General features: G+C 45.6%; 1 protein-coding gene across 11 annotated transcripts in view; it reads left to right on the top strand.

Moving 5' to 3' along the window:
- LOC142032964 (S-adenosyl-L-methionine-dependent tRNA 4-demethylwyosine synthase TYW1-like) overlaps nt 1-11,806 on the top strand; it is a 111,138-nt gene extending 99,332 nt beyond the window's left edge. For 2 of the 11 annotated variants that reach the window (XR_012651051.1, XR_012651047.1), the window contains 3 exons: nt 2,850-3,047; nt 3,146-3,457; nt 5,285-9,748. Coding sequence is in view for 3 of the 11 variants with exons in the window: in XM_075032426.1 (XP_074888527.1) it covers nt 9,755-9,928; nt 11,171-11,257 (261 nt within the window). In the remaining 8 variants the exon portion in view is untranslated. The other 9 variants (XM_075032426.1, XM_075032428.1, XR_012651049.1 and 6 more) reach the window with 8 other exon arrangements.
- Nucleotides 11,807-13,275: the final 1,469 nt, after the last annotated feature.

Raw genomic sequence — 13,275 nt, forward strand, 5'->3', positions numbered from 1 at the left:
TACATTTGCTTTTTAGCAAATCCTATAAACACCATGGTACAAAAAAATCTAATTTATTACAGCGCTTTTGAACTAATTGGCTGAGATATTGAGACAGCAGCAACTTTATAATTTAACAGTTAATTCAAGTAACCTTTTCCAGAAAGAGACCTTAGGCAGCTGCTTTGCCTGGGTTGTAACAAGAAACGTATCCTTGAGACTACCATAAAAAGTGCCTAAGAAGGGGGAATGTGCTGCAGCTGTCTTGCAGAAAAGATTTTTTTGAATGAAAGTTAGCAACTTGGTAATTTCTAGAATAAAACCCTCTGCCCCGCTTTGTCGAATTTGCTTTATGCCTGTATTTACCACCCGCTCCATTGTGTTGAAATACTTGCCTGCCAATTATGTCCTATTATGTTAATTTAAATATCTACCTCGCTTTTGCAAGCGGGTTGTTTTCCAGCCACGTTCTCCCTGTTGCTTTACAGCCGCAAGTTTTTCGTTAGTGCAGTTTGTATCGTGTGCTGCTGCTCGGTCTGGTCCTTAGATCTGCTAGTAGGTGTGAGCATCCCTGCCTCTTTCCTGTGATGCTGGGATTGATTTCTGTGTCAATTAGCCATGCATGGCACAGGGAGTAGTCCTGAAATCCTGTCCCTTTTTGCTCTCTTTGGAGGTCTCAGTTAACAGGGTGAAATGAATGGCTGGTGAGCTCAGAAGAGTGGCTGTTGTCATCCATTTTTGCCTTAATAAATGGATATGCCTGACTTCCACAAGCAGATCCGAGTCCATACCCTGGATTCAGATGTTCCCTCATGGTGCGGGTGCAGTCCTGTGCCCCAGACCTCCCTTGGCTCGCCAGTTGGTTTGTTTCCCTGGTGGACGTGGTCTGGGTTAGCATTGCATTCTCCAGCACGGCAGGGTGAGCCTGCCATCCACAAAATAACCCAAGGTAGGTGCTTTTAGGAAGGTCGCTGTAATCATTTCATTTCCCATAACCAAAATGCAGTGCTGAGGGTACACAGGGTACCTCCAAGGCAGGTGTCGTGGGTAGTTTCAACTGAAATGAGTTGGGGGGAGATAGTAGCTTGGCCAAAGGTGCTCATTACTCTCCATCAACCAAGAAATCTTCCCAGCAAAGAGGGAATCGGCCTTTTCCTTCCCACTGGATTTTCCAGCACCGCCCATGTCTGTACCGTGGGGGGCTCAGATGGGATGTGAAGGCTTCACGTGTGTCCTGGCTGCACTTGCAGAAGGCTCGAGAGGTTGGGTGAAAGGCTCTGAAGTTGTTCCATGCTGAGCATTTCATCTATATTTAGGGAGGAAAAGGAAGCACTTAACTACCAGCTGCAGATCAACTAAACAAGGGTTATATTAGAGAAAAATAGTCCATCACAATTTGTTTCCTTCCTGCCTTGCAAATTATTTGGAGAGTGTAAGCTGTCCTTGCAATCCAGCATCCCAGATCCAGAATTTAGATCACGTTCTCTGCCTGCTCACCCATCGGTTACCCCATACCTGTGACAGCATTACAGTGAAAGGGAAAAAACAAACTTGAGTTGCTGCTTCGTGTCAGAAGGTCACCAAATGGGTGCAACATCCCAGTGTCTGCAGCAGGTGCAGGGAATGGGGTTCCTCCCCAGCTGAAGACAAGGTACCTCAGTAGCCAAAGAACAGCTTTAGTGCAGGCGTGAGTATGAAATGTTATGTTTCCAGAAGGTTTTTTCTTTCCGTTGTCTCCTTCCAAATAGGAAGGTGGCTCTGCTGTGCTTGATCTGTTAGTTATTAAAAGAAGATCACCGTTGTGCTAAAGTAATCCGTTTTTCATCCATCAGAATTAAAACTGTCTGGATGTAGCGCTGGTTTAATTGGCAGATGAGATGTTCTGCTCTGCAGCGAGTAGGGATTAAGAGAAAAAAAATCTGCAATAATGAATCTTTTCTTTAGAATAACTCACACAAGATTAGATGTAATAAATAGAAGCTAACGAGTTGCAGAGGAATGGTCCCACGGTGTAGGACCGTACAGCACTGGCGAGGGATGGTGCCCACCCAGCAGTGCACAGGTCGGGTCAGCGATGGTTTGGTGTCACCTTTTTGTTTCACTCTCTTGGAAAACACAATAGCAAATCCAATTTCCAGGCATTCTAGTTGCCAGTATTGGAAGGCGTTTCATCTACTTTAACATGTCTGATTGCTAATAAGCACTTAAGTCACTGAATGTATAACTACAAGGCTACATTTTTTTTCCATCTGAAATTTATGCTGTTAACTGTTCATAGGTACTGTCTGCAAAGTTGCTGAGGGGTTTAAAGCTCAGTTGTTCCCGGGGCTTGGTGTCACTATGCAGATTTTCATTTAGCCCCATGGACATGGGATGTAGTTTGACTTTTGCCTCTGCATGCCTGATGCCCTGTTGGATTGGTTATTACCTTCTGTTGCACGCATTTGTAACTTAATAATCAGCTTAATCTTAATTTCTTCCCCCTAAAGCCTGAGGTTACAACTGGTAATTAAAAAGAAAAGTTTTTTAGCTCTTTAAGAAGCAATTTGACCCTGTTAAGATTAATTTATCTACAATATTTTTTTCTTCTTTTCCTGAGTGACTCCAATTCAGTCACTCCCACTGTTGAACAAAGGGAGCCTTAAATGATGGTGAGCCTTAATTAGGTGAGAAACTGTGTGTAATAATTCATTGAGTTGTTTGACTTGGAGAGCTTTGTACTGGCAGGTGACAAAAATAGTCATAGCAGTTGTGTAATGTAAGTGCTTTGCACTCCCATTATATATGATCTGTTTAATAATAGCCTGTGTGAAAATGTAAAAGCTGTTTTGTTTATTGCAATGATGGGCTGTCTTCAAATTTAAATTAAGGAGCTCAGGATTGGAGCCATCAAGATCACTTTTCCAGCTGCCTTTTTGATGTTGGCCCAGAGAAGTGACTGATGGTGGAGACCACAATAGAAAACCAGTAACTGAAAGCTGCTGCATTGCAAATCTGGAGTGGTAGCTAATTCCGAAGTAACACATTTGACATGGCATTACTCTCTACTCAGACATCTCCTGTTTCAGGTACCAGCTGTCTTTGCTTCTAAGCCAAGCGACCTGGGGAGGTGAAATGAGCAGGAAGATGTGATATTTTTTCTTTTTTTTTTTTCTTTTTCATAAAGGTAAAGACTGGCAAGTCAGCCATGGTGAGAGTGGGATGAACCTGCCCATCCCGGCTTCACACACAGCCTTGGTGGCTGTGGTATTTAAATTCCTGGAGCCTGCAAGAGCCCTGCTGCACTATCGAGACAGTTCATGAGACTTCTGTCTGTCCATTACAGAAAATCCAGATGTGTACATTACCCCACTAAATGTGTGGATGTGGTTCACAGAGCAATTCTCTGCAAGCTTTGTGCTGTTTCTTTAGGACTGATATGCTGCAGCAGACCTGGGGTCTGTAAGAGTCCCCTGGTCTTTTTGGTGACAATGAAAACGTAAGAGGAAATAAAAGGGATGATGGGTGTTAACTCCTGCCCTGTCATATGGCCAGCGTAAGAAGTAGCTGGGATGGACTTTTTCTATTTATTCAAATATTCACTTATATCACTGCAGATTGATGAAACTTGCAGTGTTTTGATGCTGCTGAGTTCTTCCAGCTGCTGCCAGGGGCTCTAAGGAGAGGAGCACTTCTACTACATTTTTTTTCCTCAAAATACTCTTAATATAAGCCCTGTAGTGTGCCTGTGTGGGACAAGGGTCCTCAGTGACCCTGTGGGCTGTGGGCTCACCTGACCTGAGATACACAGTCTGCACAGCTGGCAGGAGACTGCATGGATACTTGAAAACAAGTTTTTGAGTTTCAGGACCATAGATATGTAAGCATGGAATTAAAAATAAATCTGCTTAAGACCTGCGTGCAAAGCCACACTGCATCTCCCCAGAACAATGCTTTTCCTTAATAGCAAAAGAATATATTTAAGCTCAGCAAAGAAAGTATTTCAAGGAAAGCCAATGAAAAAGAGACTGAGGATATCCTGACTGCTGCTGCAAAGATAATTCAAAGATAAGTTTTCTTCTCAGGAAAGAATATAAATGGAGTGTAGTAGCGTTTTGGGTTTTTTTAAGTCCCTCTGTGTGTTTAAATGCTCAGGCAGTGCAGGGACTGTAATGTTTGCAGGTTCTGAATGCATTACTTCCCTTAAAAAAAAGTCTGCGCGCAAAATTATTTTGTTGTTCTTTGGGGTTTTGGTTTTGGGGGGTTTCTTTGTGGGGTTGTGGGGTTTTTTTGTTGTTGTTTTTTTTAAAGCAACTTCCTGCCTGCAACACTGAATGCATCTTGCAGCCCTGGGTCTCCAAAGCCACAGGCAGCAGCGTTGCTGTTGGCACTTGGGAGTTGGTTTGCGGGTGGCAGCCGGGAAGGGGCTGTGCAGACGGTGCTGCATCCAGCCGCTCCATGGGGAGAGCAGACAGGGAGTGAGGCACCCCGGCAGCACAGAGCCCCCGCATGAGCTGTCAGCTTTTGTTGCTTGGCTGGGATTTTAACATTCGGGCAAGGAGAAGGCTTAATAATTTCTGAATGTCTAAGAGTAGAACTGGCAGTTGGGTTTAATTTGTTTTTTGGGATGGGACATAAAAGTGTGGACTGGGAAGCATCAGACCTGCTGGCCTGATAAAAGCTGAGTTGCTGAGACTTGCTTTTGCAAAATGCTCCGTTAAAGTCTCATGCTATGTGCAAACCAAAATAAGTGTCTACTGAAACATTTGCAAAGCCAGGTCTTAAAATGCTAGAAATCATAACTAGAAAAGCCATCAGAGGAGCAGTGGGCTCTCCTTGCCCTCATGTCTGATGCTACCCCAGTTTCTGTGCCTCCCTGTAACTGAAGCACCTGCTGTTTTTTCCTGCTTACCCCAATTGATTTTTTTTGTGTGTGTGGTCTTTAAAACTATGCATAAAACTGCTGTATCTAACCATTAAACCCTGTGCATCTGTCTGGGGAAGAATCCATTTGTTGGACTACTAAATCTGTGTGTCCTCAAGTAATTAAAGAGTAGCTGTTGCAAGACCCAAAGCTCAGCTTTATCTTTCTAGTCTTCCCTCTGCTCTCCAGGGATGCTGCATTGCAACACAGCTCATCAGAGAAAGGTTTCCCATGGGTCTTCTCCCCACTGGGGACGGACTCTGTCCTTCCAACCCAGGGTTTGCTCTGTGAGGATGAGGTCTGCAAGGAGCCGCAGTGGGCTTTGACCCACTGCTCTGCTTTATTCTCTTGTGTGGCCCATACTATTTAGTCCTTCCCTGAAAAAAATTTTTTTTTTTTTAGAGAAAGACCAGAATGAATGGATGAAGAGGATCCTCCTCTTTTCAGTGTGTTTTTCTGTGAAGAAAATATAACATTATCCTTGTTAGGACAAACTAACTGATTTTTGGCTGACTTCCATTTTTCAGTGTTAGCGTTTCATGTGTCACCATCTCTGCCTCTCTTCTTTATTTTATCCCTTCATATAAACCCTGTGTTTATTTCTTGGCAATTATGCATGTCTGGAGGAATGTAGTAAATTGTACTACTATATTGTCCTCAATATAAGCATACATTTTTACACCCCCAAAATTGCTTATGCAAATATGTTGATAAGAAAAGAAATATGTAGTGTAGCTCTTCTCCTTCATGAATGTTGATGGGTTTCTGTGGCAAGAAGCTTCTCTCTCTGCAGCCAGAGTAGCTGTAAACCTACTGCAGAAGATAATTTAAAGAAATTTCCTGTTCATATCCACTCTTGTGAGTTATAAGAGAAAAGGGAGATGTTAGCCATGCTCTCTTGATGCTCCCAGGTAACGTGGCTCTCCATTTCAGTCCTGGCTTCTGATTGTCTTTGCAGTATATATATTAGTTTTGCTACAGACTGTTTGAGGGACTGGCCATGTCTATGGGCAAAACAACCCCAGCCAGGTAGCTCCATCCTCTTGCACCATTGTCCTGTGGCTCCCCTGGGTCCAGCCATGCCATTCCTGGCAGAGGTATATGACTCCTTGACACACATCCCCAGTGGTGTCCAGCATCATGCCTAGATCTGCTTTTCTGGACTTAAAGGTCATTATGAGTTTCCCCTCGTTTCCTTTGCCTCTCGTTTTCCCAACATTAATGCCAGCTCGGGCCAGTACTCCTTGCCCTGGCTGTACAATCTGCAGAAATCAGGCAGGTTTTGCATTGCTGTGCACTGGTGCCATGTCTGTAGGAAGCAATCGGTGGTGGGACCATGGGACTGGAGCTTGGAGACCAGAGCTGGGGGACCCTGGGAGCACAAGCTCCGAGGGGAAGGTGTGCGCTGGCTCCCATGTCATCTTGCCGGTCGAGCACAGGCCTCAGGGAGGAGAGTGAGTTTGCCTTTCCAGACAACACAGCCTGGCTTCAGAGCCAACTGAAGGAGCTTTATTACTTTTTTTTTTTTTATGATGCTAGCTTAAAAAAAACCACGAGGGAAGAGTTTCAGCCATTTGTCTTTTGTCGATATATTTATCACCTTAAAAGACTTAACCAGGTAGTGAAAAATTCAATAAAAAACCTGACCGCATTAGTCTGAAATAACACCGATGTTTAGCATTGGCTCACCTGTTATATGGATGTTGTGAAACTATTTTGAGTCTTAAATCTTTTGTTATCTATGGAATAATCACAAAATTGTTAAAATCCAGTCTGTAAATCTTGTAGGCAATTGAGGCTGTTCTCCTCCACCCTATATTTGTCTGGTTTTTATTCCTCAGCAGAAGTAATTGCTTTCCATGACAAATTTAAAGGATTGCTCCCATTTCTTCATGTTTTATAGCCATGCTATTGCAGCACTAAAAATACTTAATATTATTTAATCTGCTTTTGTAATGAATCCCAGTCAGCCTTCAGTTGGTTGTTCTAGTGGGAATGTTATTGTCACCTTAGTCTGCAGCAAGCGGCTCCCAGCCTTAATAGCTCTGTTGTGTCAGGAGCTGCATGTTCAGATGGAGTCAAAATTAAATAGCTTAAAATCTCACTTTGGTGGCATAGCCAAAGTTCAGGATGCAGAGCAATGCACGTGGTTTATGCAGGCCTGGAGTGTTTCATCCCTCAAGGGAGCAGTTTTATCCCCAGGATAGTAGTGCTTTATGCTAAGGGGAGTGAGCAATGAGGGGAGGAGAGGGCAGAGGTCCCTTCCTGCCACTCACCAACCCACCTCGCAGCATCCCACCTTGCTCAGGAGCACAGCCCAAAAGCCGGCGGGTCTGCACACGCTGCCTTCGGGCCAGCTGCGTCCTTGCTCGCTCCACCGCACGCTTCCTCCGGTGGCCTCTGAAAGCTTTGCTGCCCAGCTCTGAACGATGGGGACTTTTGGGGACTGGTGTTGGGAGATCTTCAGTTTTATTTCCTTCTGCCACTAGCCTCATCAAAGGTCACTAACTCCATGGAACAGCAGCTGATGTGGTGAGATACAGCTATAGCATGATATGGGGGTGAGGTGGGGGGAATAGTTTGCCTCTAAAAAGAGAGAAACCATCTGACTGTCCCAGAAAGTCACGTCAAACTCTTATGCTTGTATGAGACCGCTTCTGCCCTTGACTGGGCAGTGACAGTGTTATACTGATATTGAAGCTGCTGTGGATGGTGAAAGCACCAGTACTGATGCCAGCCCATTCATAGGATGGTGGGTTTTTACCTACCCATTGCCAATTAAACTGATTGTGAGTGCAGCTGCATCACCATTGACTGCCAATGGTCTGAGTGGGGCTTCTTCTAGAAATAGTCTAGAAATAGTTCTCAATATCTCCTACAGGTAGTAGTACGCTGTCTTCATGCAGTTTCTAGCTTTGCCATTCTGGAAAGGCAAATATCTACACCAGTGTTTGGGTCGGGGTTGGTGGCTGTAGTCCATACCCTCATTTCAGCTGGTCTGGGTGGCACCAGTACATCCTGTGGCTTTGATGCTCTTGCTGAGCCACTCTTGACCACAGGGTTAACGGCTTGTTGCAAGCTCCCTCTTCCATCCTGACATTAGAGCATCCCTGTTGATTTTCAAAACGGTCTTTACCAAATTACCTATTCAGTTGAGTTCAAGTCATGTCAGCTTTTTTGTTCTTTGTGCTAGGTTTCTCTTAGTTGGCCTTAAGGCTATCTAGGGACCTATCTGATGTGTTAGGACAGCTGCATACCCATATCCATCGTGCGAACAAGCTCAGGAGCTCATGTGCTAAACAAGTCTCCCATGTGCCATGTGTGTTAAAGGGTTTGCTGGATCCTGTGGGTTGGGGGGGTTTTTTCCCCTTAATTTGTATGAGAATTTGCTGAGTGTTAGTGAATCAAATTTGGGGGGAGCAGGGAGTCTTATGCATGGTGTGAACTTGTCACCTAGCACCTCCACACACATTGGGAGGGAAGCCTGGATCCTGTTTGGGACCTGCTGCTTTACAGGTGATATATTGTCTCCTTGCTATTGCTTTACTTGGAGACGTGCACATGGGAAAGGACGTGTCGCCTTGGTGAAACATGGCCTCCATCTTAGTGTACGAAGAGTGAGCACTGGGCGAGTTTATTTACGGTGAGACTTGTTCACTGCTGTTGTGACTCTGCAGTCTCACATCTCCGCGCTGTGCGGAGGATGACTCCTGCAAGAATTCGCTGTAATTAAGCAGGCAGCAATAGATTAGTGCTAGCAATGTTTGATTGCAGAATTTTGTGTGTCAGCAGTTTTTCCAACCAAAAAAGCTTTTAGCTCTTGGGCAGAAAGTCAAGTGCCATTTTAAATGCATAGCCATCAGGTTTTTGAAAAAAAAAAGGGAGTCAGTCTGTTTTGCCTCTTTTGGGGTTTTTTTGTGGGTGTTTTTTTTGGTTTTTTTTTTTGATGAAGTGCATAATAAGCTCTTAGTTCAGATAAATCCTAATTGAGGATTCAGTCAAGGCTGTTGCTAAATTAGCAGAGCAGGTCTGCTAAACAAATGCAGCTTCAGCTTGTCAAAATAAGCAATTCTTAAAATTCTCACATGGAAGGAGGATTCGTGTCATTAAACCTTTTTATCTTCCCCCATTCCCAAACACGGCCCTCTTGTCCCTTTCAAGAATCACCCAAATCCATCCCAATCACCACAGCACATGGCTTTGGTGTTGCTCTTGTACCATTTTGCCAGGCTGTGGCTGCCCTGGAGTCGGTGTCACATGCTCTGAACAGGGGCTTTGGTTGACCTTGGAAAGGTCCCTTCATCAAGGGGTACCTGGGCATTGCTCTCCAGTTTACACATTTTCTCCTGCACTCTTCCAGTTCCCCAAACCAAGGTCTTTCAGGTATAAGTAACACCTGGGAAGTGCAGACATGCCTGGAAAAGATTTGGGATGTACTGTGGAAGTGTTCCTCCTGGCAAAGCGGGGCTGAAGTGGTGATAGGATCTGGTACTTTGAAGGGTCCGGCAAAGCACCCAACAGTCAAACCCTCATGGAGATTATCTGCTGGTAGACAGCACTAAATGACTACAGCTGTAAGAAAAACAAGCCATCCTGTATCTGTGTGTGTTGTCAAACTCCATGGATGAAATATGGCTCAGAAACAGTAAGTTCTGGGTATTTGTTCACCTGAATTTCTTTTTTTCTATTAAAGCAGTTACTCTACATAAGCTTCTGGACATCTTTACCCTGAACCTTAACGCGGCTATAAAATTAAAAAAGACTACAGCTGGGTAACCGATTTAATATGCATTCAGCTTATCTTAGCATAAATGTGGTATTTGGTACTCCTCGTTGCTCCCTGGCTCAGCAACATGTTTCTTTTCCTTCCAGTTCAAGATCAATGGCGAGTGGTGGACATGGATCAACTATGACCGCTTTCAGGAGCTGGTGCGAGAGCACGAGAGGAGCAGCGGGTCCAAGACTTTCACAGCGGCCGATTATGCAGCGAGAACTCCTCACTGGGCACTGTTTGGGTCCAGAGAAAGGGGATTCGATCCCTTGGATGTAAGATACCAGCGGAAGAACAAAACGAGAGACATCTCTGGGTGCTGAGATTAGGTTGGGGCTCGCCTAAATCTAGGCTGGCAGGCTGCTGAGTTTTGATCTCCATTTCTAGTCTAACACCGATTTTTTGAATCTATTCACCTAGATTTTTCTGATGTTTTATATTGAGAAGGAGGGTAAAGCCTTCATTTAACCCTTTCCTCCTCTTCTTAGGGCTTCTTGGGTGAAAATATTTATAATGCTCTCCAGCTCAAGATAAATCACAAATGGTGCATGCTAGCAATTTATTGTCTCTGGCAGCATGATGAGAGAGGCAGTGGCTGCGGTCTCCATAGCAGAGAGTGTTTGGAGTTGGATGTGGAGGAGTAGCATTCATTTGAATTCTGTGCCCTGCTGCGAGGAGAGCCTGGCACGTGCTGGCGCGCAACTCGGCAGCAAAACATTCTGCATCCATAAGTGCCAAAGGGATTTCAACGCCACGGGCTGATTGGATTGGTGCAGGTGGGACTGCAGATGGATCTGGATCTAAAAGCCTGAACCCTGCTGGAAGTATCATTGTACAGACAGTAACAAAGGTTTATGTATTTTAAACACTGGTGCCAATTCCTATAAAGACCCTGTCCCATCCCCAAGAAGCTGAAGCTTGGGAATGTGGCACCCCTATTAATATCATCTGGTATATGCAACTTCTAGTATCTCTCCAAATGTCTTCCAGCTTCATGGGTTTGGCAATGAATATTTTCCGAGTAGTTTTATCCCACTCCCCCAGCAGCCCAAAACAACATAAATTATTCTTCAAAGTCCTGTTAGGCTCCTGCTGTGTGTGTCCAGTGTCCTGCTGATGGTGAGGATGTGCTGTGGGGAGCCAGCAGGCTTGGGTGTCAGTGGATGGCTTCCTTTGCTCCACCCAGGCAAGTCAACAGTGGTGCTGCTGCTTTGGCTGGAGGCGGTAATCCGATGTAAATGAAAACTGAATCTGGTTCAGATCTCTTGTGTCAAGAAACCAGCTCTTTTAGTTTGGAGAGGTGACATCTAGGTGCGAGGCCCAGTGATGTGTCCCTGGGTGTTGCTCTCTGAGACCCTGGGCTATGCCTGGCACTCTGTTTGGATGTACCGCAGTCTGGCTGGAAAACTGCATTTAAATGAGAGGAGGGTGGGTTGTTTTCTGTTGGGGAAAATCCCCACTTTCATATGCCAACGACCTTTCCCTTTCTGTTTATGCAACATCTGTGTTGGCTGCAGTCCCCGATGACTTGGAAAGGATCAGTCTGCAAACACCCAGGGCAGACCCCTGATGTCTGGCTGTGCCTTCAGTTGCCGAATGGCTGAACTAGGCTACAACGCTACTGCTTCCCGGCTAGCCTCCCATGCATCTGCTGATGGCTTCCACCCTTTGGCAGCCCCCAGGGCACGGGGCAGCGCTGGCCGCTCTCCTCCCTCTTCCCTCCATGTTCCCAGCCAGCCTTTTGGGGTGAATGGGCTGCGGCGTTGGAGGGCAGTGGGGCTCCTCAGTTTCCTCCATCTGCTGCATTGTGGCCTGCTCCAGCTCAAGCCATTCAGCAGAGGAGCCCGATTGAACCAGCTGCAGAAATAGCTTTAATTTAGACCCAGAGGTGTCAGCTGGTGGAGAAAAGAAAACTCAATCATGCTCAAGTGGTTTTGTTTTCCTGTTGAACTCCAGGAGCACAGATCAGAGGTGTTCACAGTGCTCCCACCTTAAAGGTGAGGTCCATAAGCCTGTGATTCCCAGCACCCACAGCACTGTAGATGGTGAGCGTTCCTGAGATTGTGATTTTATTTCTTTTTAAAAGAACCTAATTTCTTAAGCTGTAAAAAGTGTTTTTAAAGAAGAAAGAAAATAAAGTCATTTTCCCTAGAGCACCTTTGGTGTGTCACTGCTGTACAAGACTTTGTAAGAGGGGATGCTAAAGGGATTTTAAGGAGATAGAAAGCACAAATGTTGCAGAGTATCTTCTCTCTTTCTTAATAGCATGTGGAGTGGAAGGGAGGGCATCCGTGTGTCCATGGATGATGGAGAGGGCGTGGCTGATGGGAGGCTGCTCTAATGGGTCAGTCACCCAGCTCCCCTCCCCAAACTGCTGAATGGAGGTTGGAGGTGGTGAGAAGTTACCGTGCTTCCTCAGGCCAATGCCAAGCAGGACACAGGTGGCACCAGCAAGCCCTGGGGAGGGACAGGACATTTTCAAGTCATCTGGCCATCTTCCTACAACAGAAACCTGGCACGGTGACGTTACTGCTTTATGTGCATTGCATCACCAAAGTCCAACTGTGGGACTCTCAACACCAAGGTGTCCACACTGCGTGATTGCATCTGGCTGGAGGCTGAGCTCAGTGTACCAAGTGTCCCAGCCAGGCTGGTGAGACCCTGTGCCTAGGCCTCGTGTCATGGCCCATCTCAAAAGCTGTGGTTGGGATGAGCCAGGCCGTGGTCATGGTGAGATCCGATCTGGGCTGCTAGTGCTGCTTCCTAGCTAAGACGTCTCCATGTGCTTCATCCTTTACAGCCCATTTGTGGGAGCTGGCAAGTACCCAGCTCAGCTGGGAGGGCTCCTGTTTGTTGCCTTCTTCCACCAGAAAATGTTTTTTTATGTTCTTAGTGATACTTTTTGTTGTTCAGTGAACGGTGGAGGAAAGACATGGATTCATTAAGGGCATTGAAAGCTCTGGGTGAGGATCTTCTTGTGTTTGGTTCAGCAGTGGGCACCTGTCTGCAACCAAGGTCTCCAAAATTACTTTTTTCTTCCTTTCCTGACCATACTTTCAAAATAAGGATTTGGTATCCTTTAGTACCTGGCTAGAGAAAGGATGCTCTCCTTTCCCCTTGTGCAGAAGGTTTTGTTGTGTTCCCACCATGGCTTCACCAGGGGCAATCCCATCCTCTGCTCAGTTGCTCCCCTGTTCTCTCAGTCATGTTTGACACCATTTAACTCCCATCTGGGCTTTGGGGTGAAGGTTAGCAGCAGAGGAAACCCCAGGTGCTACATGCTAAAAGATTTGAAGCTGTTAACAGGAAAAAAAATACAGTTACTAGTGACACCTGTTCTCTGACTCCTGTTTCTGATGGGAGGGATGTTGTGTGGAAAAGGTGACTTCTCAGAAATTCCCAGTGTTGGACCACATTTTAGTTAAAAACTGTTGCATTCTGGGCTTATTTTGCAGAACTAATGCAGTTTCAGTAAAAATATCGGGGGTGAGATGCAGCTACGTGAACATAGATGTTTAGTAGGTGCAGAGACCTCCAGCCACCAGTTCTGCTCAGCAAAACTCTTGGAAGATCTGGCTCATGTCTGCGAGCCCTGGCAACTGTCCCACGGCATCTCCCAAAC

This window comes from Buteo buteo, chromosome 7 (genome assembly GCF_964188355.1).
Source record: "Buteo buteo chromosome 7, bButBut1.hap1.1, whole genome shotgun sequence".
Taxonomy (NCBI): domain Eukaryota; kingdom Metazoa; phylum Chordata; class Aves; order Accipitriformes; family Accipitridae; genus Buteo; species Buteo buteo.